The sequence below is a fragment of the Apodemus sylvaticus genome, chromosome 16, assembly GCF_947179515.1.
Source record: "Apodemus sylvaticus chromosome 16, mApoSyl1.1, whole genome shotgun sequence".
Taxonomy (NCBI): Eukaryota; Metazoa; Chordata; class Mammalia; order Rodentia; family Muridae; genus Apodemus; species Apodemus sylvaticus.
The window spans coordinates 38,520,544-38,548,344 of NC_067487.1; the positions used below are offsets into that span (position 1 = coordinate 38,520,544).

General features: G+C 41.5%; 1 protein-coding gene across 1 annotated transcript in view; it reads right to left on the minus strand.

Annotated features, from left to right (window-relative positions):
- Positions 1 to 13,491: 13,491 nt before the first annotated feature.
- C6 (complement C6) overlaps positions 13,492 to 27,801 on the minus strand; it is a 66,359-nt gene continuing 52,049 nt past the window's right edge. The window contains exons 15-18 of the mRNA XM_052160136.1: positions 27,319 to 27,507; positions 22,466 to 22,556; positions 20,217 to 20,458; positions 13,492 to 13,845 (exon numbers count right to left, since the gene is read on the minus strand). Coding sequence (XP_052016096.1) covers positions 13,664 to 13,845; positions 20,217 to 20,458; positions 22,466 to 22,556; positions 27,319 to 27,507 — 704 coding nt within the window. The 3' untranslated portion in view covers positions 13,492 to 13,663. The remainder of the gene's footprint in view (positions 13,846 to 20,216; positions 20,459 to 22,465; positions 22,557 to 27,318; positions 27,508 to 27,801) is intronic.

A 27,801-nucleotide genomic window follows, 5' to 3' on the forward strand; every position in this document is an offset into this window, starting at 1 on the left:
GAGATTTTATAGTGTCCTTATTCAGATGTTGCAGGTTATTTGATCACACTGTGAAAACCAAATATTGTGTTATTTATTGAAAATACCTGTTTCTAGTTGTGTGTACCCTTAGCACACACCTTTATTCCATATGGCTGGAATACAGACACACTCTTAGCACATACCTTTAATTCCAAACACTAAGAGTAAGGTTGGTTTGTAGACAGAAGCACCTGTGTTTGAAAATGATATGTAATTGAGTGGCAAAGTAATAGATCAGAGAAAGATCTGACAGAATAGGATATGTTCAAGTCTCATGAGAAGAGAGAGGAAAGGGAAGCTACTTGAGGGGCAGTGCAGAAAGAGGAGGCCATTTTACTGGGACAATGATAGAGAGACAGGCAGTAGAGAAAGTACAATCTCCACACAGGTGAAGACAGAATGAGTCAGAGAATCAGAAGGAGCCAGAAGATTAGAACAGATTGCCAGAGTTAGTTTGAGGCCAAGCAGGGCAATTCAGTCAGAGGTAGAGAGAAGCCAGATTGAATCAGTCAGCTTGGAGAGGATTTTCAGCCAGAGCAGCTGAGCTGAACCAGCCAGCCACAGTTCAGAAAAAACTAGAAATGGTGAGCTTATTCAGGAGTACGTCTCAGGGGCAGAAGACATTCTAGGCCTAGATTAGATTGTATGGAGGCTAGAAGCTTCCAGGAGAAGGCCCAGGTTAGCAGATGGAGGCAGTAAGCTCCTGGGATGACAGTTATTTCAGGTGACAAAAAATACTTTTACATTCAGGTTCTAAGATTCTATTTTAGTAGGTCTGGGGTGGCACATTGGTGATCACCAGACTTGGGAACTGTAGCGGCATGGGTAACTCTCTGTCCCTATGTTGAAGGCTTGGTACCTGTTTTGGGTATGGCTAGGAGGTAGTGGAAACCATTAAGATATGCGCATAGTGGGAGACCTTTAGGTTCTTCAGACGATGCCTCCAAGGGGGATTGTGGCTTTGTCTGTCCCCCTTTCTTGTAGTTCTTAGCTATGGAGTGAGCACACATATTTTTGTGTTTCTAATAAAATATTTTACATATGGACATGCCATCCTTGCATACTATTCTTGCTTTGAAATCTCCATATATCAATTTTTACAAGTTCAAAAATAACAAGCCAGCTAGTTGTCGTTTGTAATCTCCAAGAAAACCAAAATAATTTTTTTTTCTGTAATTCAAGCCCCTTCATTTGGCGAGAAGGTGGTGGGAAGTTTGAAGCTTGGTTGTGCCCATTGCATTATGGGTACTCAGATTAGGCAATTCAGATTAGGCAATCAATATCACCGCCTCTGTGACTGTAGCCACACTCCCAACTGTAGCCAGTCAGCATCCAGGCTCTTTTTTCTCTCATGGCCTTGCCTTTTGATCAGTTAGTGGAGGAGGTGAGAAACACTTTACTGAAGCAGGACTGATGAATATATTCTGTTATTTTTTAACCTGAGGCTCAGACAATGAAGATTTATGTTTAATTTTTTCTGTTTTAATTTCTGACTGCTGTGCTTTCCTTTATAGAGTGAGAATAAAAAAAAACCCATAATAAAATTGATATATAACAGAGAGAGTTAGTCCATCTAGTATTATCTTGAGGATTCTTGGAGCCATGGTCTCATCTCACATCAAGGGACCAATGCAGCCAAGCTATCAGAACAGCTTTAATTTTGCTCAGAATGATTTTGGTCTTCTGCCTCTGAAAAGGTTCATAATTAATTAAAAAATTCCAAAATCCATAATCTATCACAATGGAGGATTTTTCAGTTACAACAGGTGGAGTAAACAGATCATACTGTCCCAAACACAACTTTTCTGTTTCCAAAACCTAGGAATACATTATGTTTCATGGCAAAAGGGACTGAGGACGTGATAAAAGTTTGGAAAATTATCCAGTATTCTCTGGCTAGATCTTGTACAACCACACAGGTTCTGGCGAGACAAATTAAGAAAAAAAAATAGTACAATAAGTAGACAGGTATGTGACAGATACTAAGTTTGGACAAAGAAAGAGACCCATGAGCCAAGGGATGGACATGGTGTCTGAAATGGGAGTGATTATGAGCAAAGGGACTATACTCTTGAGACTCCAAAAAAGAATGCAATTTTGTTGGCAACTTGCTTTTATCCCGAGTCTATTTTTGACTCTTCCCTACCAGACCAAAAATAATGAAAGGTGGGTTGTTCTGAGCTGCTTTGTAACTGCAGCAATAGAAAGCCAGGGCACCTTATGAAAATAGAAGGGCAATCAGAACTTTCTTGGTGCTAACGAGTTGCACATCTTGGGATGATAAATGACTCAGGAGCTGAGGCCTGGTGGACCACCTTCCTTCCTTGCCCTCCCGTCAGTTGCCCATGGTCCATGAAAGCATGTCTGATGATCATTGGCTTTAGTTGACCTCATATGGACAGAAGAGACCCCAATTCAGACTCAGCCCTCTTTTGTTCCTGTTCAACATTCTTTTTGAGAAAAGAAAGTAAAACCATAGGCGTTCTTTGCAAGGAAGTGCAAAATGTCACAGCAGTATGGAAAATGAAATTTCTAGCTGTGTGTAAGATGGATGTGTAGATCATAATAAGTCAGCAACTGCATACAGGAAATAGCCTCATAGCTCTGCTGTCAACCTGTTTGCTCACGAGGCTTGTGCACAACTGGGCTGTGATCCTCAGCACTCAGAGCAGTGCCAGCAGCCCCAGAGCACAGCCAAAGAGTACAAAATGTTTTCTCCTTTTACTGAAATTATACTTTCTCATCTGATATATTCTGATTACGGTTTCCCCTCTATTCCTTTGAGTTGCCCCCTCCTCTCCTCCCCTCTGGATCCACTCCTTTCTGTCTCTCATTAGAAAACAAACAGGCTTCTTGGGGAATAAAATATAATATGATATGATATTATTATATGTTATGATATAATTATAGAACAAAAATTAACACGTTGGAATACTACAAAAGAAACAGAAAAGAGCCCAAGAAAACTCACAAGAAACAGATAAAGGTGCAGAGAGACCCACACATCCATACACTCAGAAATCTCATAAAAACACTAAACTGGAACCATACTACATATGCAGAGGGCAAAACAGCGAAAAAGTTTAAAATATATAAAAAAATAAGATTATAAAAGGAGCCCTGACACAACATTATGAGGATAGGAACCTCCAAAGATGTTGAGTTGGTTTTCTGTTGGCATGCAGCCCACCCTTAAGAGTAGTGTGTTTCCCCAGTGAGATTCCCTTGGAGAAAATTAAATTTTCATTTGCAAGTGCTTTTCAATTGGAGGTAGTTTCTGGGATAGGCATAAGGGCTTGTGTCCATTTCTCCTTTCAGTTAAAAGACTCCATCTGAGTCCATGCAGTTCCTATGCATGCTTCCTCTGTTTCTGCGAGTTTATATGAACACTGACTCTGGGGATTTAGAGGTATGGTAGCCCCCAGTTCCTCTGGCTCTTACTCTCTTTCTGCCTTCTCTTCTACAGGGTTCCCTGAGCCCTAATGGGATGGATTTGATGGAGATATCTCATTTAGGGTTGAGTGTTCCAGGTCTAACACTACCCTGTTTGTTGGCTGCCTTTCAACCTCTAAATAATTATATAAACAGGTGTTGTTATCTAGAGGTGTGATTGGGTCTTGCAGTCGCAAAGCCATTTGTTTTCCAAAAAGAACACATTAAAACTTATTCTATATTCTGAATAAAACCATGGTGTCCTTGTGATTCTTATCTGTTACTCTGATATAGAAACCTTATTTTACTCAGATTATGTTCTTTTTTAGAAGGATAGTAGTACATAAAGATAGAATTAGGCAGTCTATGCCATCTGGCTTAACAGAAATTGGATATTGGTTCAGGTTGATGGTTATGATTTTCCACAGACATGGCATCCTATTCATGTTATGATTGAAAACTCATGGATTCTCTTTTTAACTTACTATTAGGTAGTTTCTAACTTGGAAAAACATTTTCAAAATAATTTAAATAGCTCCATGTAGGATTGATTCAGATTCACCAGTTCTGTCTGTCTGTCTGTCTTCATGTGCATGTGTGTGTGTGTAGAAACACCTATATACATTTTGTATTTTGTTTATATAATATAATACTACATATTTTTCTTCCTTCTGAACTGCTCTAGTATGAGATGGACATTCTATTCTCTTTACTTACCTATGCTGGCTGCATGAGATGAATCCTAAAAGCAGAGACACTCCCTACAGAACTATTTGTGGTTGTTTGTCTATTGTTACACAACAGGCCAATTTAAACCCATTGGCATAAAAGAACCGTTACTCTGTACTTCTTGTGGGTTCTGTGACTCAGGAATTTGCAATGAGGTCACTGAAGTGAGCTGCCTCTGCTTCAGGCTACCTAGAGAAAGACACAAACACCAGGAGTTTCAGACACCTGGACTTATGAATATTTGGGGTCTTCTTCCTTCATGTAGTCGATGTCTGGAGTAAGATCTGGGCTAAGTGTGGCCTTTAGGTCAGAGCATGTACCTTCTCCATGTGTCTTTGTTTTACCCTGGTATAGAATCCTCAGTGTCACTGACTTTCTACCATGCCATCTAGGGAACCAAGCACAAGATTTCCAGTGACTAATCCAAAACTTCAGTCATTATCATTATTATTATCATTATTATTATTAATTGACAGCCTCTGAATATAAATATAACTTGTCACATGTAACTTACGTAGTCATTTTAAGAACAAAGCATGTGAAACTAGGAACAGAGTTACTTCTGATTTATGATATCTTTGAATATAAGTAAGTGTGGACACAGGACTGTCCACTGCAGTGTCATGGTAGAGCAAACAAAGAACCTTGAGGGTTATGTGGGATTTGCCAACCTCCCAAACCACATGTGCAGAAAACCAGTAAAAAGAGGGTAGGTTAATCTAGACTGGCAACGTCATCATCAATCAATTCAGTGTTCCTCACAGATTTGTATTCTTCAGAATATCCAGGGCCTTCTCATAGAATCAAAAAGACTGTACATGATGAACGATCCAGTTTCAACCCAGGGAGGCAATGTTCAGTTGCTGCAGCTGATAGTTGATACACCAGGATTTGGAGATGTAGCAAGAGTCTCTCTTTAAATTCTGAATTTTAGATGGGGTGAATGAATGGGTTTGTGGGAAGACAGGATACTAAATACTACCTACCCCTGTAGATATGTTAGTTTTTAAACTCTAGCACATGTCTACGGTACAGTAAATGAGTTCTAGAGTTCTTTAGAATTCAGTGCAATAAGTAATCAGTATAAGAATATCTTAGGGAATGATTTGGCAATCAAAATATAAAGCAGATTTAATTAACTCTACAATACTTGGAAACAATAAACATTTCCAAGATTTCATAATAATAATCTAATAGTTTCCAAGGAAGATGCTCAACATTTTACATTTTTCTTAGTCTGAGCTGGTAAAGTCTCAATTCAAAGATTTATTTCATCATTGTATTTTAATTCTCCCAATTAATTTCTCTATGAATTGATGGATGCAATTCAACATACTTTAAAACAAAACATCATCGTTTCCCTATTCTCTTCTTAATTAATTTCTCTGTTTTCTCCCGCGCATGCTAGTGCTTATAAGGCATGTTAAGAAACTTCACTTCTCACCCTGAGCAAAGCCACGGAAGACAAACTATTCTAGAACACGATTTGGGGAAGTGAAGACCATCGTTTTATGGAATTATGCCATTTGCTGAATGCACAGCTAGTATCTCACAGGTAGCTGAGGTGGGGATGTAAGAAACATGGCATTTCAGCAGCTGAAAACAAACTTTTGATGGTCACTGCCACTCTTCTTTTTTGTTTCCTTGTTTGTTTTTCGTTTCTTGTTTTTTCTTTTGCTCATTCCACATACACACAGAAATATCACAGGAGACTGATATTAGTGACCAAGGGACATGGAATGATTGGGCATCTGCCATCTCAATGTGAAATAAGTATGGGGAACTATGGGTGAATCATCTTGTCAACTCTGTCCAGAAGTTACATTAAAACACACACACACACACACACACACACACACACACACACACACTCCACATTTCAGAAAAAAGAATGAGCTGGTATTTTATCTTATTATTATTGCTTTTGCCTACAGAAATTGGATGTCAGATAGGTTTATTTGAGCTTAAATAGCCACTCAGGATTTGTTATCAATTGTTGAGGTTAAGGTTTGAATTTTGTGTGTTCGTGTGTGTGTGTGTGGGGGGGGGCATGGCATGTGTCTGTGGGTGTCAATGTATATGAGTTCATGTGCACACACATCTTTGTGGAAGCCGGAGATGGACTCCAGATATCTTTCTCTGTTTCTCACCATGGGAGTCTCTCTGAATCCCGAGCTCACTGATTCAGCTACACTGACTAGTTAGCAAGTTCCAGAAAATCCTTCTGTCTGGATGACAGATGCGAGTCCTATCATATTTTGCATCTTTATGTGAATGCTAAGGATCTAAATTCGGGAACTCTCGTGTTTGCTTGGCAAGCACTTTAATGACTGAGCATTCTCCTCAGCTCCCAGACTTGGTTTCTTTTTAAATTTAATTTGTGTACTTGTCCATTTTACATCCCACTTACTGCCCTCATCGGGCCACCCTCTCCCACAATTCTTTGCCCATCCCCTCCTCCCCTTCTCTTCTGAGTGGGTGAGGACCCCCTGTAGTATCCCCCAACCCTGGCACTTCAAGTCTCTACAAGGCTAGGATCGTCCTCTCTTCCTGAGTCCAGACAAGGCAGCCCCGCTAGGAGAACACATCCCATGAACAGATAACAGGTTTTGGGATAGCCACCCCCCACTCCAATGTTTCAGAACCTACATTCTGAACCAAGCTGCACATCTGTTACATATGAGTGGGGAGGCCTAGATCCAGCCTGTGTATGTTCTTTGGTAGGTGGCTCAGACTCTGAGAGCCCCAAGGGTCCAGGTTAGTTGATGCTGTTGTTTTTCCTGTGGAATTCTTATCCTCTTCGGGGCCTTCAATCCTTCCTCTTATTTTTCCATGAGAGTCCTCAAGCTCCATCCATTGTTTGTCTGTGGGTGTCTGCATCTGTCTGAGTCAGCTGCTGGGTGGAGCCTCTCAGAGGACAGCCAGGCTAGACTCTTGTGTACAAGCATAACAGAGTAATATTAGTAATGTCAGGGATTGGTGCTTGCTCATGGGATGAGTCTCAAGTTGTTCTGGTTATTTGTTGGCCACTCCTTCAGTCTTTGCTCCATCCTCCATCCCTACATCTCTTGTAGACAGGATAAATTTTGGGTAGAAAGTTTTGTGGATGGGCTGGTATCCCTATGGCTTCACTGGAGTTCCTGGCTATAGAAGGTGGCCTCTTCAGGTTCCATATTCCCAATGCTGTGAGTCACAGCTAAGGACACCCCCATTGATTCTTTGGAGGCTCCCTTATCCTAGGTCTCTGTCTCTTCCTGGAGATGCCCCCCTCTCCCCACCACATCAGTTGCATATTTCTATTCATTCTTATGGCCAGCTGACCATCCCTGCTGTCCCTTCACACACCTGATCCTGCATTCCCCAATCTCCTCCCGATCATCTCTCCTACCCAGCTCCTTCTTTCCACCAGCTTCTTATGAATATTTTATTCCCCTTCTAAGTGTGATTCAAGCATCTTCACTTGTGCCTTCCTTCTTGTTTAGCTTGTCCGAGTCTGTGGAGTGTAGTACAGGTATCCTGTATTTTATGGGTAATATCTACCTTTAAGTGAGTACATACCATGGATGTCCTTTTGGAACTGGGTTATCTCATTCAAGATGATATTCTCAAGATTCATTCACTTGCCTGCAAAATTCTTGATGCCCTTGTTTTTAATAGCCTAATAGTATTCCATTGTACAGACATACCACATTTTGGAGCATCTTTTGGAAATATGCCCAGGAGTGGTATAGCTGGGTCTTGAGGTTGATCTATTCCCAGTTTTCTGAGAAACTGCCAAATTGATTTCCAAAGTGGCTATACAAGTTTGCACTCCCACCAGCAATGGAGCAATGTTCCCCTTGCTCTACATCCTCACCAGCATATGCTATCTATTGAGTTTTTTGATCTTAGCCATTCTGATGTGTGTGTAAGATAGAAACTCTGAGTTGTTTTGATTTACATTTTCCTGATAATTAAGGACTTCGAGCATTTCTTCAAGTGCTACTCTGTTGAGAGTTCTGTTTAGCTCTGTACCCTACTTTTAATTGGGCTATTTGGGTTGTTGCTGTCTCACTTCTTAAGTCTAGGCTTGATTTTTTTAAATTCAATTTCGTAGTATAACATTTCTTTATTTCTTTATGACATTATTTGTATCTATAACATTTAATAGTCACCCCTGCTCCCTACTATGTGCAGTACTGGTTTAAGTACATCCCCAGAATCTCTACATTAACTGCCAAGCTCCTCTCTGATATGTGTATGATTACAAACTTAGCTCTTGTGACTTTGAAACAATTTAGGATTTGCATGAAAATAACGAATGATACAAGTGAGGCTCACAAGTTTGGCTAAGAATGGCCAACCATACATCACATGAGTAAATCCAGACAAAGGAGGCCTTTGCTATCGAAGCTATCAGTCTCTGTACACAGCAGAATTAACTATCGGTTCTTACAAAGAAGGCAAAAATGCATTTTCACATCCAGCTAAAATGTGCATGTCATTTGGATAAAATCTAGGAGAAAAAAAATCTAGACTACACAAGCAAAGAAACCAAAAATACTTACTCTACCTTTTAACAATACTTATTTTCCCAGTCTTTATTCTTCTAGGCATGATTTTATTTCATTTTTGGTTTGTTTGAGGAAAGGCCTTACTATGTAACTGAGGCTTATCTTGAACCTCCAACCCTCTTGCCTCCATCTCCCAAGTGATGTGGTTACAGGTATGCACCGCAGTGCCTATTTAAAAGCCATTATATACATAGAGAAATTCACAGTATAGTTTTAAAGTTTTTATTAAAAGTGTTCCTTAAAGCCTTTTTAAAAAGATATCAGTGACCTCATACTGTGCTATCATCTGGTGTGACCATAATTTATTATTGGATCTTTAAGATCTGTCATTGTTTGCTATTATAAATAATGTTGTGATAAACATCCTGCTATATAAATCTCTGAATGACTTTCTGCGTACCATCTGTCCCCTGGAGCCCCTTGATTGGTGACATCTACCTTCACTAACTGACAGTGGACATGTGGAGCTAAAGCTGTGCAGCCAGCACTTGTCAAGAAGACAGATAGGGAAGCAGCGGCCTGACTTCCATGCATAAACAGGCTGGGGACAAGTCTGATTTTGCAGGCCATTTGTTTGGTTAGAAGTAGGATATTCCAAAAGAACAAAGGTGACCTTAGAGGAAACCAGCCATTTGGAATCCAATTAATCAAACTTCAGGGCAGTTTGGCATCCAAGAGCAACTGGAATCATCACAATCTGACAGCTTCTCACTGAGGATTAGGATTCAGATAAGGATGCGGATGAGGTGTAGCTTGAATTAGGATTCAGATAAGGATGCGGATGAGCTGAGCTCTTGGAAACAACAGAGAAGTTCAACCTTCAAAGTTAAGCAGAGTTGAGCATTGCGGAAGTCCTTTGTAGAACGGGGAAGAAAAAAATAACTACCTAAAATGTTGTGATCTTTACTGAAGATTGAAAAGACAACCCTTTGTCAAACTGAAGCGACACGTCTCCAGAGTACTGGAAATTCGAGATCATGTTCCTACAATGACTCTGGTCCTGACAAAATCATACAGTGGGGGAGGTCACTTGTTTTGTCAGCATATTGTAGAGTCAACAAACTCAAAAATCTATGTTTTAAGAGACCCGATTTAATTTTCATCCACCCTGGCAACACACACAGATACTTAGCGCACTCACCTCACTTCGCCTCAGAGGAGAAACCTCTTACCTTTGACCTCGCATTTATTTAATCTTCTAGGAGAGAGGTGGAGATTCCCAATCTAAATTCCAGGTATTTAATATGCTCTGCTGCTGCTCTCTGCTTCCCGATGATAATTTTATTACTAGCTCTTAACACCTATTGTACTAAATTGCCATATTAATATTAATATCAGAGTGTGCAGAATTCAATGGGTAAATGGTATGCAAATTAGCTTAATGCAGACTTTAATGGGTTAGTGCACTAAAAAAGTTCTTGGAGCAAAAATAACTGAAGAGGTAAAAGATCAACTCATCGTCACTAAAAGGAAAAGACTGTAGCGAGGAAAAGAGAAATACTTTAAAGCAAGTGTGACTTGTTTTCAATCAAAAGAATAATTATTGCTGGTGTGATCTTTGATGATACTACAGACAACAAATAGGAAATACTTTTAAAAGGGTTGTTCTTATTTTTAATGATCCATATGCATGCGTGTCTCTGCACAGGTTTGTATACCTAGTCCCAGAAGAGGGTGAGTTGGATCTAGGTATTTGCAGAAAGAGTTGGACAGGGTTATAATGGAATCCGCACATCCCTAAACCAAAGAATGTGGAGGGCCGCTGGCAATTACTGGAAGCTAGGTGTCAGAGTGAGGTACTCCTTAAGACCTCGTACTTCCAGTTTCTAGCCTGCAGAACTGTCAGGGAATAGATGTTTGTTGCTTCAGCCAACCAGTTTGTAGCTCTTGCTAATGACAGCTGCCCCGGCTTTCACTATGTCCTGTCAAATTTATTTCTGTTCCCATTAATTAAGTCTGGGACAGAGCACATAGATTTCCAGTCTGTTTCTGTTTTGAAAAGTTGGTTCCATTTTGGTCTTCAGAGCGAAGATTCATTTCCTGTCCTAACCTGTGGCCACCACCAGCCACTCCTCTTTTCAGTGTTCCTTTCTTCAGAATGCCACCCCCACCCCCTCCCGCCCTCCCTGCAACCCACCCCATCCCCCACCCCTGTCCTTCCCTGTGCCTTGGGACTCAGGTCATTCCATCTTACCCTGCATATGCTACTTCACTATTCTCTCCCTCTTTCTGGGGGGGGGGGGATGGGGTGGGGTAGGGTGGGGTTGGGTGGGGGTGGGTGTGGGTGCGCAGGCATTCTTGTAAGGATCTTGTTTTCAACACCAGACAGGAAGTGCTCTCAGCTGGCAGAAGCGGGAAATGCTTCGGCATGGACCAGCATTTTCAGACCCTCTTAGAACCCCTCTCCCCCACCAGCAGGGCTGACTTTCCGTGCCATGTGCCAGGTCCTTACTGGTTTCGGAGAAGCGGCCTCCAAAGCAGCAGCAGCGCAGATGGGGGCGACTGGATGAGTCAACCCCACCTGAGTGTGGTTTTTCAGGGAAACAGAAACCAAGTCTTTTTTTCAGAAGCCTTTCCCGCTTTAGCTGAATGCTCCTGACCACAGCTGCCAGTCAGCACGGAAACACATCTGACCAGGGCTGTAGCCCTCCGCTGGCTCTCTGCTGCCCCTCACCACAGGTCCCGGTGGTACCCCACAAATGCAGTATTACCCCACAAATGTTTGCAGCTGGCTGCTGCTCTCTCTTGTCCAAGGCAGCCAGACGTTTTCTTTTTATGAAAACTGTTCTTTCTATCCATGGAGAATGGCTGTGTTCAGGGGTCTCTTGCTGTGCCTGCTTACATGTAACTGTAGATGGCCCCTGCCTCACAAATGACTCCCTGGTGGCTTTGGTGATGGGGAAGAGATTTTTAGCATCTTCCTTTTTTCACCCCCAGAGAGGAAGGGATTAAACTTCCACTATGCATGTTACACGCAGATCCCTGCAGGGCCATCTCCCCTCCCCCGCTGGGTTCCTTTCCTCCCTGGGATCTGTTTCCTAGGGGAGAGTTATGGGACCCACAGGAGAACTCAGTGGCTCAGGGCCAAGTCAGCTTTGAAGAAAGGTTCTCTTTTTTCCTTTATTGGATATTTTCTTTATTTTTATTTCAAATCTCCTTTCCAGGTCTCCTCTCTTGAAACCCCCTATTCCATCCCCCATCCCCTTGCCTCTATGAGGGTGCTCCCCACCCACCCACCCATTCCAGCCTTCCAGCCCTGGAATTCACCTACGCTGGGGCATTGAACCTCCTCAGGCCCAAGGGCTGCCTCTACCACTGATGTCCAACAAGGCCATCCTCTGCCACACATGCAGCCGGAGTCAAGGGACCCTCCATGTGTACTCTTTGGTTGGTGGTCCAGTCCCCAGGAGCTCTGGGGGCATCTGGCCTGTTGACACTGTTGCGCCCCCCCATGGGACTGCAAACCTCCTCAGCTCCTTCAGTCCTTTCTCTAACTCCTCCATTGGGGATAGCATGCTCATTCCCATGGTTGGCTTCGAGCATCTGCCTCTGTATTTGTCAGGCTCTGCAGAGCCTCTCAGGAGGCAGCCATATCAGGCTCCTGTCAGCAAGCACTTCCTGACATCCGTAATAGCGTCCGGGTTTGGCGACGACTGTGTATGCGATGGATCCCTAGTTTTTTGGGATGCGGTCCTATTCAACAGATCTTATTCTTTAATTGTCTCAGGAAGGCTGACACAGGTAGGAGGCATACAAGCTTTCTCTACTCTCACTGCCAGAAGCCCGTGGGCAGGCGGCTTGGGTAGGAGGAGGAAGGGCCAGTGGCCCCTAGGGGAGAGGCCCACTCAACTCTAATTACACTAGGAAAATACGTTTTCTCAGGGCCTTTCCTGCTCATTTTTCTCATTTTATATTACAAGATCTTTAGGATGTTGTCAAGGTTTTAGGATGAACAAGGGCTCCATTTAATATGCAAAGGGTAGGAAGAGTTCTGCCGGGTGGCCGTGGTTCATGGCCTCTTTCCCTGAAGGGGGAGTCCCCGCTGAATTGGAAATGTGCAGAAGCAGCTTCTACACATCCCCGCGTAGGGTGAGGAAGGAGAAGGAAGACCCTGAGGTTTTGGCATCAATTATAAAATCAGGGTCAGCTGTGTTGTGATTCATCTCAAAACTAGATATTCTTTCTTTTTTCTTTTTGGTTTTTTTGAGACAGGGTTTCTCTGTGTAGCCCTGGCTGTCCTGGAACTCACTCTGTAGACCAGGCTGGCCTGGAACTCAGAAATCCACCTGCCTCTGCCTTCCAAGTGCTGAGAAAAACTAGATGTTCTTAAAAGTGACCCTGCGGTGGTTGCCGGCAGTACCGCCTGGGACCCGGAACAGTGTTTGCTACACTGTGGAAACTGAGAAACAATTTGTGAAATGCATACACAGAGGTTGGGTGTTTGTGACATGTAGTATGGACTCTGCAGCTTTCTGTTTATCGATCCGTTGAAAATTGCTATGTATTTTTATTACTTTTAATTGTGAGAATGTTTCTCACAGGCTTCAAAGGCCCTCTGACAAAGTCCCTGTGTTCTTTATACAATGTGAGACAATTTGCTCTGTTGATATAGACATTTTGACTCAGGAACGAGACACGGGACAACAGATGCTGGCATTAGATAAGGAGTGATCAACTGGTAGAGTGGGCGGGAGAAGAACAGCATGACAAGGAACGACACAAGAAAATTTTGTCCAGAAATTTGTGTCTATGCCAGTTTGCTCTCTATATAATGACTTTAATGTTATTTTAGGTTATTATACAAAGTAATGGGTTTTTATCATGACATCCCTGAACATATGTGTCACTATACTACTTGCCCCTTCATCCACTTTCCTTGCTTCCTGTCCATTGTTTTTGAATAGTAAATTCATTTATCGATTGACATGCTAATCTGAGCACCTCCCATGGTTGAGTATTTCCACCCTCCTGTTTGCACACCTCACTGCTCCCACTGTACAGATGTTTACTGTTTTCCCACGCATCGATGATCCCACTTTGACACAGTAGAGTTGGTTTTCATCCTTGGAGCACTGTGGGGGCAACAGGCAGACACAGTTGGAAGTGTGGGCTGCAAGGAAAGAGACAGTGTGAGTCACCACAGACAATCCTTGGGAGCCTGGTGTTACTGAACCCTTCTTCGTAGTACCTGGTTCCTTGATGGCAATTGAGAGAAAGTAGAAACTAGAATGACATCATAAAGTACCCAACAGTTGCTGGATGGTGAGATGTACTGGCTAGTTTTGGTGGGTTAACTTGACACAGGCTGGACTTACCACAGAGAAAGGAGCTTCAGTTGAGGAAATGCCTCCATGAGGTCTGGCTGTAAGGCATTTCTCAATTAGTGATCAAGGGGGGAGGGCCCATTGTGGATGGTGCTATCCCTGGGCTGGTAGTCTTGTGAAGCAAACTAGTAGGTAACACCCCTCCATGGCCCCTGTATCAGCTCCTGCTTCCTGATCTGCTTGAGTTCCAGTCCTGACTTCCTTTGGTGATGAATAGCAGTGTGGAAGTGTAAGCTGAATAAATCCTTTCCTCCTCAACTTGCTTCTTGGTCATGATGTTTGTGCAGGAATAGAAACCCTGACTAAGATATGAGATAAGAATTTAAGGCAGCAGACTGCTCTCTCCTAAGCTAGTGAGATCCCAGACCTGGGCCCTCGTGATCCCTGCTGGCCTCATGGTCCACATCCAAACATGATGTGAGCTACCTCTCTCATTCACTTTGTTAACACCATGTATACAAGGCCTGCGGTTTGTCCTTTTCTCCAGGCACTTCTTATTAACATTACATTTATTATTTATTGATCCTGAATGCTGAAACAATACATTATGCCAAGCCCTTTGCATACTTTATTGAATCCTTACAAGCCTATGACCTATACTGAAGAGTTTGTTGGTGATCAAGCAGTTCGTAGATGTTAGGGACAGTTATTTTAATAAGTGACCCACAAAACTCAGCATGCTGACATAGCCCTATGCCATACTTACTCATTTTCTACTAGAATATTACTTCATCGTAATATTCTGTGCCCTGTAGTTTTAGTAAGTTTTAATTTGAGTGATTCTCCTATGAGGGCTGCTTTTGAAGGCACCTAATCACTACATGATCCACACGAATCTTGTGTTCAGGAAATGGTCTTCTTTTTTATTTTGCTATGACGGCACCATCACCACTGTTTTTGTGTAATTATGACTATGTGCACCAAGCCTGTTTATTTTCAACACCTAAGGGACAATCCCACCCCATCTAGCAATGAATTCTTTAGCACTCGGTCCTCACACTTCCACCATTACAAAACCCAGGTCAGAAGAGTCTTCTCTCACAGTTCACATCCCATGGCTTTGCATTAAAGCGAGTCATGCAAGAATTGTCTAATGTGAGTTCTCCAAGGACTGCGGACAATCTGAAGGGAACAAAGAGCCCTTGATGTCCTACCCTCTCCCCAGACTGTGGGGAACTTCCATAGGTGGGATGCTAAATGGTTTGTTGCTGAATGAATTTCCCCTTCCTGTTGGTCGGTTGGTAGTGAATATTTCTGTAATTCAGATAGAACATTTTATATCTATAAAAATAGGCTCCCTAAGGGAGCCATTTCTTTTCTAAGTTTTGAAAAGAGAATATACCACTTTGATAGTCTACTTTAGAGTCTTTTTTCCCCTTAAATTTACTTTAGATAGGGAAGGGAAAGAGAAGCAAAGGGCACAGTGTAATCACCAGCATAGTTTAGGCAAGATGGTACTCAATTCAACTTAACATTACTAGGGCCACAATTTGCTGTGAGTGGGTTGCATATGAAAGACATTTCTAAATTTTTATTTCTTTGCAAGTGCACTGGTTTGTGCTATTTAATGGTGCCACTTCTAGCGTAATTCACTGCAATGCTGACTTTGGATGGATTAAAGACTGGCAGAGACAGAAGTGGCTACTTTCTGATTGCATTTGAGTCCTAATCCACAGGAGGTACTTCATGTCTGGTGCTCTAAAAGTGGTTAACAGCCTATAGTCAGGAAGGTCATAGGCTCTTGGAGCTGTGTGTGTGTGTGTGTGTGTGCGTGTGTGTGTGTGTGTATGTGTGATTCAACCTTGGTTAAATAAACTTTTCCTTTTTTTCTTTTGGCTGTGGGTAATCAATGTAGAGACTAGTAGTTGATGAAAGTGCACAGAATAGGAGACTTTGAATCCCAGCCCTAAATAGGACATTTATACAATCCCACTCACTCGGAAGGCCCAGGGACCAGCAGAGAGGAGAGGATGGAAAGGATGCAAGAGCCTGAGGATGGAGAGGAGTGCTGTGAGATGCTGTCTTGTGAGAATAATGTGGCTACTGCACTAATGAACTCAGAGCAGCTGTAGGTATCCATGGAAGACCCCTGTGAAACAAGCCCGTCAAGAGGGAGAAGGGGTTCATGAGCTATGGAGCTATTGAGGAGTGATGTTTGCTGGGGGAAAATGGAATCATTTTTCTTCTTAGGTGTGGCTATCGATAAGCTGTCCATGCTCAGGTGGATGGCCCCAGAACCATGCAGGGAAGCAGTAAGTATACTCAGAGGAATATTTAAGGATATTGATGATGATGGTGGGGGAGTGGTGGCTATGAGGAGGATGAGGATGAGGATGATGATGAGGAGGAGCAGAAGGAAAAAGAAACATGGAGGCAGGAGAGGGAGGTGCTGGGAGTATGTTTAAGGGGAGTGAGGATGGGAGTCAGGAGGGAGTTAAGGGAGGGTTGGCTTGAATGTGATGCCGATACATGTATATATTACAAAGTTGTCAAAGAATAAATAAAATGAAATAGTACTGTTCGAGGTTGACCATTTCTTTAAAAATGTACTTTTTAGTTACTCATCCAAAATTATCCTTCTTATTATGTAAGTAAATGTTTTTTATTAAGAGATGCTTATATATTAGGTTGCCAACCCCAAATATTCCATCAATTTGAGCAATGCTGATCAAGTGTTAAAACTTTTTAGTATTTCTTTCAAAAATGAACTTGTGCTTGGAGAGTCTGGGGGCACTCAGTGAAGGGACACTGGTAAAGCAGAAATCTCAGTGAAGTTGTACTGTAGCAATTATCTCTAGGTCATACAGATTTGAATAGAATAATTCATGAAAAAATAGTGAAACAAAACCTCCGTTTTGTGAGGAAGAAAGCAAGATAACTCTAAACATCTCTGCACATCTTGACTTACCCAGGAAAGTCAGAAGGAAAAAAAAAAACTAACCTGACTTCCCAAAACCCTTTAATTAACTAACTAATTAATTAATTTTTTAATTTTTGTATGGTAGATTTTTGAGACAGAGTCTTACATTGCAGCCCTGGTCTGGAAATCAGTGTGTAGCCCTGGCTGGCCTTGAACTCATCAAATCCTCCTGAATCTGCTTCACAAGTCCAAGGATTGTAGGCTTGAGCTCCCATGTTGAGTGGGCTCTCTCTATTTCTAAAAAAATATCTTTGTACTGCAATTCCCAGTGAAAATGTTCATAGGTAAATAGAAGAAGGATCCTGGATATCACAAGTCTTTTCTACCACAAAATACTACTTCTGAGAGAGGTGCTAGGTGGTTGATGCCTTTGGCCAAATAGCTAAAATCCAGATAGCAAGAGATTGTATCTATACAAGATTTCACAGTAACTAGAGCTGGTACATATAAAGTAAGCCCCCTGTTTTCTGTCTCTTGTGTGGAATTCCCTTGTTCAGCCATGGCATGGAGGTTAGAGACTCAGGTATCTTATTCTGACTGAGGGCTCCATCAGATGGCCTGTGCTCGATGAGGCCATATCTTTCCTCCATTATGGGAGGAGCTTGTGGCCTGCTAAAGATGGTGATTTTGGTCCCCTGTTTTAAACGAATCAGGAAGAGTATGGACTTGGGTAAGATGTTTCTTCTCTCACAGATGAAGAATCTTGGACCAGGAACTGAAAAGGGACGCTTAACAAACCTGAGGTGGTTTTAGATGAAACAACTCCACAGGTTTCCACTGGGTGCTTTATTTCCAAGGTTCAAGAAATACTCTTGAAAATGTGTTGTAAGGGGGTTCTGGATGACCATTTGATTCTGTTAAATCCTAATCTCTGGCCACTTTTGTAAATTGTACGAAACGGCCTACTACTTCAGGGTCAGATGTTTTCCTGGCGTAGATGCAGTGCGGTGAAGACTGCTTCCTTTCAGTCCGCACATGATGAGAACAGCACTCCACTTAGGGAGGATGGAGGGGCAGTGCTGCATCTTAGGATGAATTTACAGGATATAAAGGAGTAATGACAACTAGGCTTAGTGAGGGTGTCTGCGGGTGAATAGCATATATGATACAGTCGAACAAATGATCACAAAACACTTCTGGAAAGCAGGCTAATGCATCATATCAGTTAACATTTTATACTTTAAAAATAATATTTATGGAGAGAATCTGGAAGGAATTTGGGAAAGGGGAAGAATATAATAAAAGTATATGTTATGATATATAAAAGATATGATATAAAAGATATGATAAAAGAATATGATAAAAGTAAGGAATTGTCAATGTATAAAGAAAACATTAAATATTATTTACTTTTAAGTTCCATTTTCTAAAGCATATGTTAAAGAAATAATTTTAAATTAATGGAATCCTTTGTGGTAAATTTATCTGTTGTAGCACTGTTTATAATACAAATGTATCAGGGAAACATTATTGTATGTAGGGCTATACCTGAGATGTGCGAGGCACTGGGAACAATTTTTTAGGGAAGGTGTTTCATAAACATGGTGGGAGAGGGGCAGGGAGGCAATGGGGACGTGGAAAGAATAAAACTGAAAGCAAATACTTCCTCCTCACTTGATTTGGGTGGGTTTTTAATGATCAAGTCAAAGAAAACTCAGCAATATAACCTCAATAATCCCCAGCATTTAAAATACATTTATGGGGCTGGAGATGTGGTCCGGGAGTTAAGAGCACACACTGCTATTGCAGAGGACCTGGGTTCAGTTGCTAACACCCAAAGTAGGTGATAGCTCACAACTACCTGTAACTCAGTTCCAGGGGATCTGACACTGTCTGGCCTACTGGGGTACTTGTAGTGCACATAAACTCACATAGGCACAAAGGCATGCACACAAGTGTAGAAAAATACAAGTTTATGCTATTGTTCTGAGGGCATTTCAGTACTTTTTGTCTGTAACAAGACCTAGTGCACATGGGTTATTTCATGAATTTGGGTAGAGCAGGGCAAATAATATTTCTCCTGTCCTCCCACTGACCCTTCAAAAACACTTTTCCAATTGCAATCTTTTCACACGCCGAATTTTAAAATGATCTAAACTGTGCATAACCAGTAAGCACAAGCGAGCTGTAATCTCCTGTTCTAGCAGGAACAACTAACTCCCTACACTATTTACAAAGTTGGTTGTCTTTATAGTGACTCACATGAGAATATCAATACAATATGGGTAGTTCAGTTTCAAGCAATTTTGAGCCAATAGTCCTTTCTGGCCAATAGGAATCATTTATCCCCCAAGCTGTGCCCCGAGTATAAAAATCTACCACTAGATGACAAATGACATTGTACACATGGGTCACAGAGCTTTCTTGTGGACATCTGGTTAACCTCACAGATAATGAGGAAGAGAAGCAGTAGAAAGTAAAAGATTGTTTCATAGGCGAAAACCAGCACCTGAGTGCAGTGGGACCCTGAACTCGGGCTCAGAACGTCTGATTGAATAATACTGCCAGTCCTCAAAAGTGCCAGTCACTAATAGAGGAATTAAAGAAATTTAAGGAAAATATTTCAGCAATTGGCCTCACACTGAGCCCCAATCTGACCTAGATAGCACTCTTAGATCAAATGAGTACAAACCAACAGGAAAAAATTAGATAATTCGAATGAAGACTTTTCATCTGGGGTGTGGAAGGCACTGCTTGAAGCTGCGGAGGAGAGCAGTGGTCTCCTTACTGCTCTGCAGTGGTCCTCAACCTTCCTAATGCTGTGACCCTCTCATATACTTCCTCACAGTGTGGTGACCCCCCAACCATAATTTATTTTCATGGCTACTTCATAACTGTAATTTTGCTATTGTTATAATCACAATGGAAATATCTCTGTTTTCTGGGGTCTCGGGCAACCCCTGTGAGAGGATTGTTTGACCCATGAAAAGATCATGACTCACACATTGAAAAGTGCTGTCTTATTGGGGTCTAAGGATAACACTGAGTACGTGGGCATAGGAAGAGACTGGAAAGATATACCCCTGAATTATTAAGGTATTTACTTTTAGTTTGTGGTTGGTTCTCTTTGGCCTTTTCTGTTTAGATCATGAAAATTTTAACTTTTTGATTAAAGTCAGATTAGATAAAATCCTACATATGTAAACATGACGTATAAAGGCAGAGGAAATAATACTACATGATCTGAGTCGACCAGAGTGAGAGCATTTCTAGTATATATTTAGCACACTGGCTTACCTGAACAATTTTCCCAGTCGTAGCAGGTATCGTATCCACAGGGCACTCTCTTTGTGCTATTCCTTGCAAGTTTCAGCCTCTCAAGGCCCCATTCTAACTGTGGGCCCTCTTGGCAGGAACCAGTGTGGACAAAGTGCAACTGGTTGTTGTTTAAACATTTTTCAGCCAAAAATTTGCAAGCGGATGAGGTGAAGTACTGGCTGGATCTCCCATCAAATATACAGAGATCTTCTGAGTAACTACTGTCGGAGGACGGGAAGCAAGAGTTAGGTTTGAGGGCATATAGAACATGCAGATGACATGCACAGGCGACTGGCCACTCAGGTTTCCTCCACCAGGTGTTTGCACTGACAGACTCTCTCCTTCCATTTGCCCCTCCCACATCCATCCCGTATGAATTCTGCAACTCCTCTTCTTGAACTTCTTAGTCTTGCAACTGCTTCAGTTCAAGTTGGAGTCTGATCAACTGAATAAACAAGGTTTTCTGTCATACACGGCAACCATCTGCCCTGCTTTATTTTCCCATCCTGCTAAGTGCCTCTTTATTGTCGGCAATGGTATCAATTAAATTTCTTGCTAGCACACACCAGCGTGGCATCCTTTATCTTTTCTAGCGATATTAAGTGTAGTTTTGGCTTATCCTGATCATTGTACACCAGGATCTTTTTGCAACTATAAAATACTAATTGCTGCAATAGTTCAGGGCATGCCATACAATATCTAAATCACCATATAATGCTTTAAGTGTGTCTGTGCTGTGATTTGGAGCACGAGGCTTTAACTCATTCCTTGGCTGACAAGCTTTATCTCCACAGATAAAAGGATGAATCCTGTACTATGTATGTAACACGGGATCAGTTTTTCTCTAGGTGGAGATGACAAATTTCTGTGCTTCAAATCTGAGTTCTTTCTGTGGTGTCTGCTTCAGAGTTAACAGTCAGTGCACCAGCGTGTAAAGTTATTTCCAGAAACTAGGACTTATCCCCTAAAACAAAAGACTGCTTTCTCTATTCAGAAGAAATAAGCCGTGAGCTAGCTACTCCCAACACCTTTACTCCTTATAAAGGGAACTGATGGGTAGAGGAAGGACTGGAGGGTATAGTACAGCAGAGATGGACTCTCTGAGGGTAGTGTGTATGTTTAAGATTTGGTATTGTACAAACCCAGAAAGACACTTCCTCTTTTAAAAGGACAGTGCGGATACAGTGAGTAGTTTCCAGAAATCTTCTGGTGATGGGACTCTAAAAGGAAGAAACCATGTGTGGAAACATCCGAGGAGTCTGATATATGCTGCTGGGCTTACAGAGAAAAAGGCCCACTGTGCTCACTAGATGGGGACCCAGTGCTTCTAAATGTTCACATTTGCACAGAGGAGTCTGGGGGCTAATGAGTGTTAAAAGTGACACATTCACAATGGTGTGTATTCTGTTGTCTTCCTCTTGCAACATCTAATTTTACTCAGAGAAAGTTAACACAATAAAACAAAAGGTGGCTTTACAGAGAAAAGAACTAAACAAATCAAGAATATTGTGTATGGGGTGTATGTATATGTGTGTATATGAGTGTGTGTATATGTTTGTGGGTGGTGTGTATGTGTATGTTTGTGTATGCTGTGTGTGTGGTGTGTATATATGCTTATATGGTATGTGTTTGTATGTAGTGTGTGTGTGTGTGTGTATGTGAGTATGGTATAAGTATGTTTGTATGTGTGGGTGTGGTATAGCTGTGTGTGATGTGAATTTATCTCTGTGGTGTATATATGTGTGAGTGAGTGTGAGTTTGTGTGTATTTCATACTCATAATACTTTCTGTATTACAACTTATTAGAGTACCTACTTTCAGCTACAGTCAGTAAGAAAGGAAGGCTTGACAGAGCTGAGTTCGGCAGTTTTAAATGGACAAGAGTAATTTTGAACACATAAATTAGACTGCTTAAATAGACAGATGGAATATGAGTTTAGTGAGCCAGGATAAGACATAATTAAAAACAACCCTTGCTCCCAGGAAGGGAATATGAGGTTTGAAGGGAGAAAGTGAAGTGAGAGATGACATAATTGTAATCTCAAAAATGAAATAATTAAAAAGAGCTTGCTCCCCAATAGGAAGAGACCAATTCAATCGGATGTGGGAGTTGCAGCTATGTGAAAATTAATGTTGCCTGTTTGTGTATCAAGGTCAGCTTCTCTATCAGACTGGCTACACCAGATTGGTTTCCTCAATTTGCAAACACACTTCAGAGTGTTTCATACCTACAGTCTTCTTCTGGGGACATACAGATACACTCGGATCCTGATTGTTTCTGTCCTGGTTGACAAAGGCCCTTTGACTTTGTCAGAATATCTGAAACAAAAGAAAAGAGAGAAAGGCAGAGCATCCTTAAGACTCAAGGCTTGAACACGGAAGAAGAGTGTGGTGAAGGGTTCTTCCTTATCTGCTGCATTAGCTCATTCATCATGGCCTGTTTGAATACGGTGTTGTGAAACATTCCATCTGTAAAGTCCTTTCCAGCTCACTCTCTTCCTACTTCCCAGACTAAAACTGCTGCCAAGCTCAGAAAACGAAAACAAAAACTGGAAACGGAGAGAGTTTTGTTCATTTGTCTTCCAGACACTTATGGACACTTATGCTCTAGGGGCCCTGGTAGACTCCGAGACTGACTGAGAGAACTGTGTCTCACATTCTGTACCTGGTGGGGACAAACAGATGTTGGTCAGACAAACACAATACTGCATAGAGAATTGCTAACAATATTAGTGATATTAAAAGAAAAGTGTGCAATCAGAAAATTTGATGTTCCCAGGAAGGTTGGGAACAGTGACTTGTGTGTGGCAGGGAGGGGATGTGGAGACGGTTGGAAGCAGAGGGAACATCACGTATGAAAACATTCTGAAAGGAGACAGCATGTGACTTTCCTGGAACTGCGAGGAGGCCAGTGTGGCTGAGCACAGAAAAACAAAAGCATACAATGAAATGTAGCTACAGTAGCACAGGATGGGAATTAAGGCTCTAATAAGACTGTTCTCCCTTTATTTCCCAAGCAGTACATCTTGGACTGTTTCTAACCAAGAAACTACCTGACAACAGCAGGTCTAGATTTTGAAATAGGTTCCGACTTCTTTGGAAAACTCATTTTGGAAAGGTATAGGGAAGAGGACTGTTGTACCTAATCTATGGTGTTCTAGTGATTCAGGTACAAAGAGATGCTAATTTAGAACAAGGGCCAGATGTGAAAAAAGAGATGTAGATAAATTGCATGTGCGTATGTGGCAAAGAAGAATGAAATATATTTGTATGTGTGTTAATTCTGTTAATGTTGTGGTAAGTTATGTTAACAATTAAGTTCAATTATTACTACCTAGTTTACATACATAAAGGCACTGGGGCCTTTTCTGAAAGAGGAAATATCAAAGGATGGCTCATTTTAGGTAGGGAAAGATGAATCAAGATCTCTTTCTACTCATATTGAGTTTGTGGTATCTTTAGTATATCCTAAGCAAAGTAGACATGGAGGAATTTGGGTATTCCTGTTTAAGACTCCATAGTGGTATGCATAGTAAAGCCTTTATGTTTGGCTTTAAGTGAAAGTCGTAGTGGTGATGTGGCCAACATCAATCAATAGAAATCATTAAAGAAATCTGTTCTAAGGATTGAATTCATTAAATCTGCTAGGGAAACTGTTAAGGCTTCCAATGTGAGCAGGATTCCCTGGCATAAGACTGCAGAATGAGGTGATTTGGCAGATCTTAGCCTAAGCCAGGAACCTGGGAAAGACAATAAAACAGCTTGTGAGGCAGGCACTAAACAAAATGACTTGTTTACCAGGTGTTAGTGGTGTGTGCCTTTAATCACAGCACTCAGGAAGCAGAGGCAGGCAGATTTTGGGTCTACAAAGTGAGTTCCAGGATAGCTAGGGCTACACAGAGAAACCCTGTCTCAAAAAAAAAAAAAAAAAAAACAACCCAAAAAACCCAAATCAAAACCACCCCAAAAAAACCCACCTGTGATGATCTGAATATCTTTGGCCCGAGGAGTGGCACTATTAGGAGGTGTGTCACTTTGGGGGTTGGCCTTGAGACCCTTCCCTAGCTTCCTGGAAGACAGTCTTCTCCTGGTTGCATTTAGAACAAGTAGAACTCTCTGCTCCTTCTACAGCACCATGTCTGATTGCACAGTGCTATGCTTACTGCTCTGATGATAATGGAGTTGCTTCTTACACATTGTTCTTCTATCCCTTCTCACACCGGCTAGGGGAGGTGTGCTTAGAGCTATGCATTGCTTGCAGTGAGAGATCCGAGTTAAAGCGCTGTGGAATGTTGTCTGGTCACTGTCAGTTTGAAGTTCTTAGTGACCACACTGGGCCTTTTCATCCCCTGTGATCCATTAGGAGGAACCTGGTGCTGGCACTGAGTATGACAGAGGCTGAAGTCAGGAGCAATGTAAAGAGAATACGTTTTAATCTTTGAAGTGCTGAGAACGGGAGGATTTCCTGAGGTGTGTGTAAGGGGCTGGTCCTAAAAGGAAGGAAGGAGGGTCATGGCTGTAGAAGAAAGTAATGGTAAGTACCTTGATTCATCATGATGTAAACACCTTTTCACAAGGAAAATCCAAAGAGTCTGTGGCCAGTGACAGCCTGAAAGTGTCTGTACCTTACTTGGACTTTTTTTTTTTAAATCTTTTCTTTCTTTTGACTATAGTCTTTCTGTTTCACAAAAGATATTGCATAACAGGTATTTTATTTCCTTTATCTAGATGTAATCTATCTCATGTTTCTTTATTTTCTTATAATTTAAATTTCTAAAGACAGAGTTGTCTATGTACATATGTATATATGTACATATGTATGTATGCATATAACTATGTATGTACATATGTATGTATGTATGTATTATATATGTGCCTATATAGCCACATCTGATCTTATGAACAAAGTGCTCCTCAGAATATCTTAACGTTGGAAGCCTGACTGTCCAACCACACCTCTTTTGATATTCATATTACTTATCATTATGATGATTAGAAACCTGTGATCCAAGACACAGCATTCACTTGATGTCCTCACCAGTTCCCACAGATTAGTTGAAAGGTTAGCTTTCTCCATTTCCTTCAAATATTATGAGATTTCCCAGAAGAGAAGAAAGGACAGGGCAGCAAGGCCTGCAGGGAGTCAGCAGAGCTGAAGCATACGCTTGGTCTAATTTTCCCTCTTTGCGTTTCTGTTCCTTTCCACAGGGAAATTAGCCTAATATCTTATCTCAGGTGCAGCCTCAAGAATTCCGATTAAAAGTGAGACATTATTCAATAGTACAAATCTCAGATGCTTTCTCTCATTGGAAGAGATCTAAGTGGAAGAGAGTGGACACACAAGGGGGAGTGACCACATGAAAGACAGATGACAATGTATTTCTCTCATATGCGGGACTTAGATTTATCTATACCTATGAATATGAAGGAGAAATACATGGGAGGAGGAGGAGCAAGAGGGAGGGGGAGGGGGGAGAAGAGAAGGGAGGAAGGGGGAGAGGGAGGGAAGGGGAGAGGGAAAGGAAAGGGGGAAAGGGAGGGGGAAGAGGGTGAGAGAGGGAAGGGAGAGGGAAAGGGGGAAACGAAGGGAGAGAGGGAGGGAGAGAATGGGGGTGGGAATTGGGGTCAAATATGAGCCAAAATCTTTGATGCACATAAATGAAAATATTGTAACGAAAGCCATTACTTTGGACATAAACTGCAAAAGTCAGTTTAAGGAAAGCTGAAAAGTGTAAGGCTGGGGATATGCTCAGAGTGCATGCTACACCCGTAGGAGGATCTGCGTTGGGATCCCCAGCACAGCGACAGAGCTGAAGCTGGCAAGGTGTTCCTGTATTCCCAGCACTGGGGAAGTGGAAACAGGCAGATTCCTGGACCTCTCTGGTCAGTGAGTCAAATGGTAACCAGATAGATGAGCTACAGTTTTACTGAGAGGTCCTTTCTAAAATAAATAAATAAATAAATAAATAAATAAATAAATAAATAAATAAATAAAATAAGGTTGACAGTAATGGAGGAAAGCATCAGTATCAACCTCTGGCCTCCATATATGTGGACATTCATGTGCATGAATACTTCACATGAACGCATGTAGAAGTATTCCCCATGATACTACACAATACATACTCTCTCAAAAGTAATTAGACATCATTTGACAAAGCCAGCTAGCATTGTTAGTACCTAGACTTATTCAATATATAAAGTGTCCAAATGAAAAATGGGCTCGCTTTTAAAACAAAGGTTTTAAGTAGTCAAATAAAAGTGATTTTCAAAACCCATTTTAAAATTAGTTGTGGATGAAACCAGCTAGAAGATTCAGGGAAATATGAAAATTCATATTGTTCTCTAGTCAGTTGTTTCAAAACAATTGTTTTCAACTCCAGAGATGCAGGGCTTACCAGGAGAGAGTTCTTAAAATTTTATATCGACTAAAACCTTTTAAAATTGGTACATAAAGTGTGTTCATAGTTGTGGAATTCCATGGGAAATGCACAAATTTGTGTGCAAATCAAGGTTAAAAGATCTATCTCTTTGCTGTAAAAACATTTGAACTTCTCTTCAGGAGTGTTTTAGACAAATACCAGACACTGATTTTAATTTCTTTCTGGTTCAGTAACATTAATGTTAGGAAGGTGGAACTTGGGCAGATTTCAAGAGGCTGCTAAGCAGCACTGAAAGACATCATTTAGAGAAGCTGATATAAGGAGAAACAGATGACAGACTAAAAGAATTAGAAAACTTCAGATAAAGGTAATGAATTCAATGCCTAATGATATGTTTCCCACTACTTTCTACTGGAACCATAACTTTCAGTTATTATCAGTTCTATCTTGTTAGATGAGAGATCTTGGACTCCCTCTAACTCTTTAAGTTTTCTATTGGAAAGGGAAATTGAACTCACCCTCTAAGATGTAAACACTTACTTGGCCAATAAGGTATTATCTCATCATCTGCACAGGGTAAACTATGTTTCTCTTTTCATTCTAAAACCTATTTGAGCACTAGCAATGCTTTGGATGCTAAATTAAACATCCTGTGGAACCAAACCTTATGGAATTACAAATCCCAAGTCCTTGCTTACCTTTTTTACAGGTCAGTGAATTTGAAATGGGAGGTGTCCAGGAGTCTCCCTCGCATGTATATCTTGATGGCCCAGCCACAGCGAAGCCTTTGGGGCACGCCAGCTCAATGGAGTCCCCAATCTTATACACTCTCTGAAATGGGGAGATGGTCAGGACATCCTGGACAACAGGCTTGAGGCACGCGGTCCCTGCAGGGAGAATAGTATCGCAGATGTGTTCCGTGGAGCAGAAGAGTCAACAAATACACACAGACAATGTGTGACCCAAGACGTGAAGCTAGTGAGATTTACTGTGTTTGCTCAGCTGTGGTACCTCCTTTTAATCAGTGGGGTTTGCAGTTCAAAATCTCTAGCTTTTCCTCAGAAACTCCACTAAAACAAATCCTTTAATCCTGATAGCAAAGGAATATTTGCTGAGGAGCTGGCCCCACCCTTGACTTTCGTTTTATCTGTTGAATATCTTTTCTCTTAAGGAATACTTTC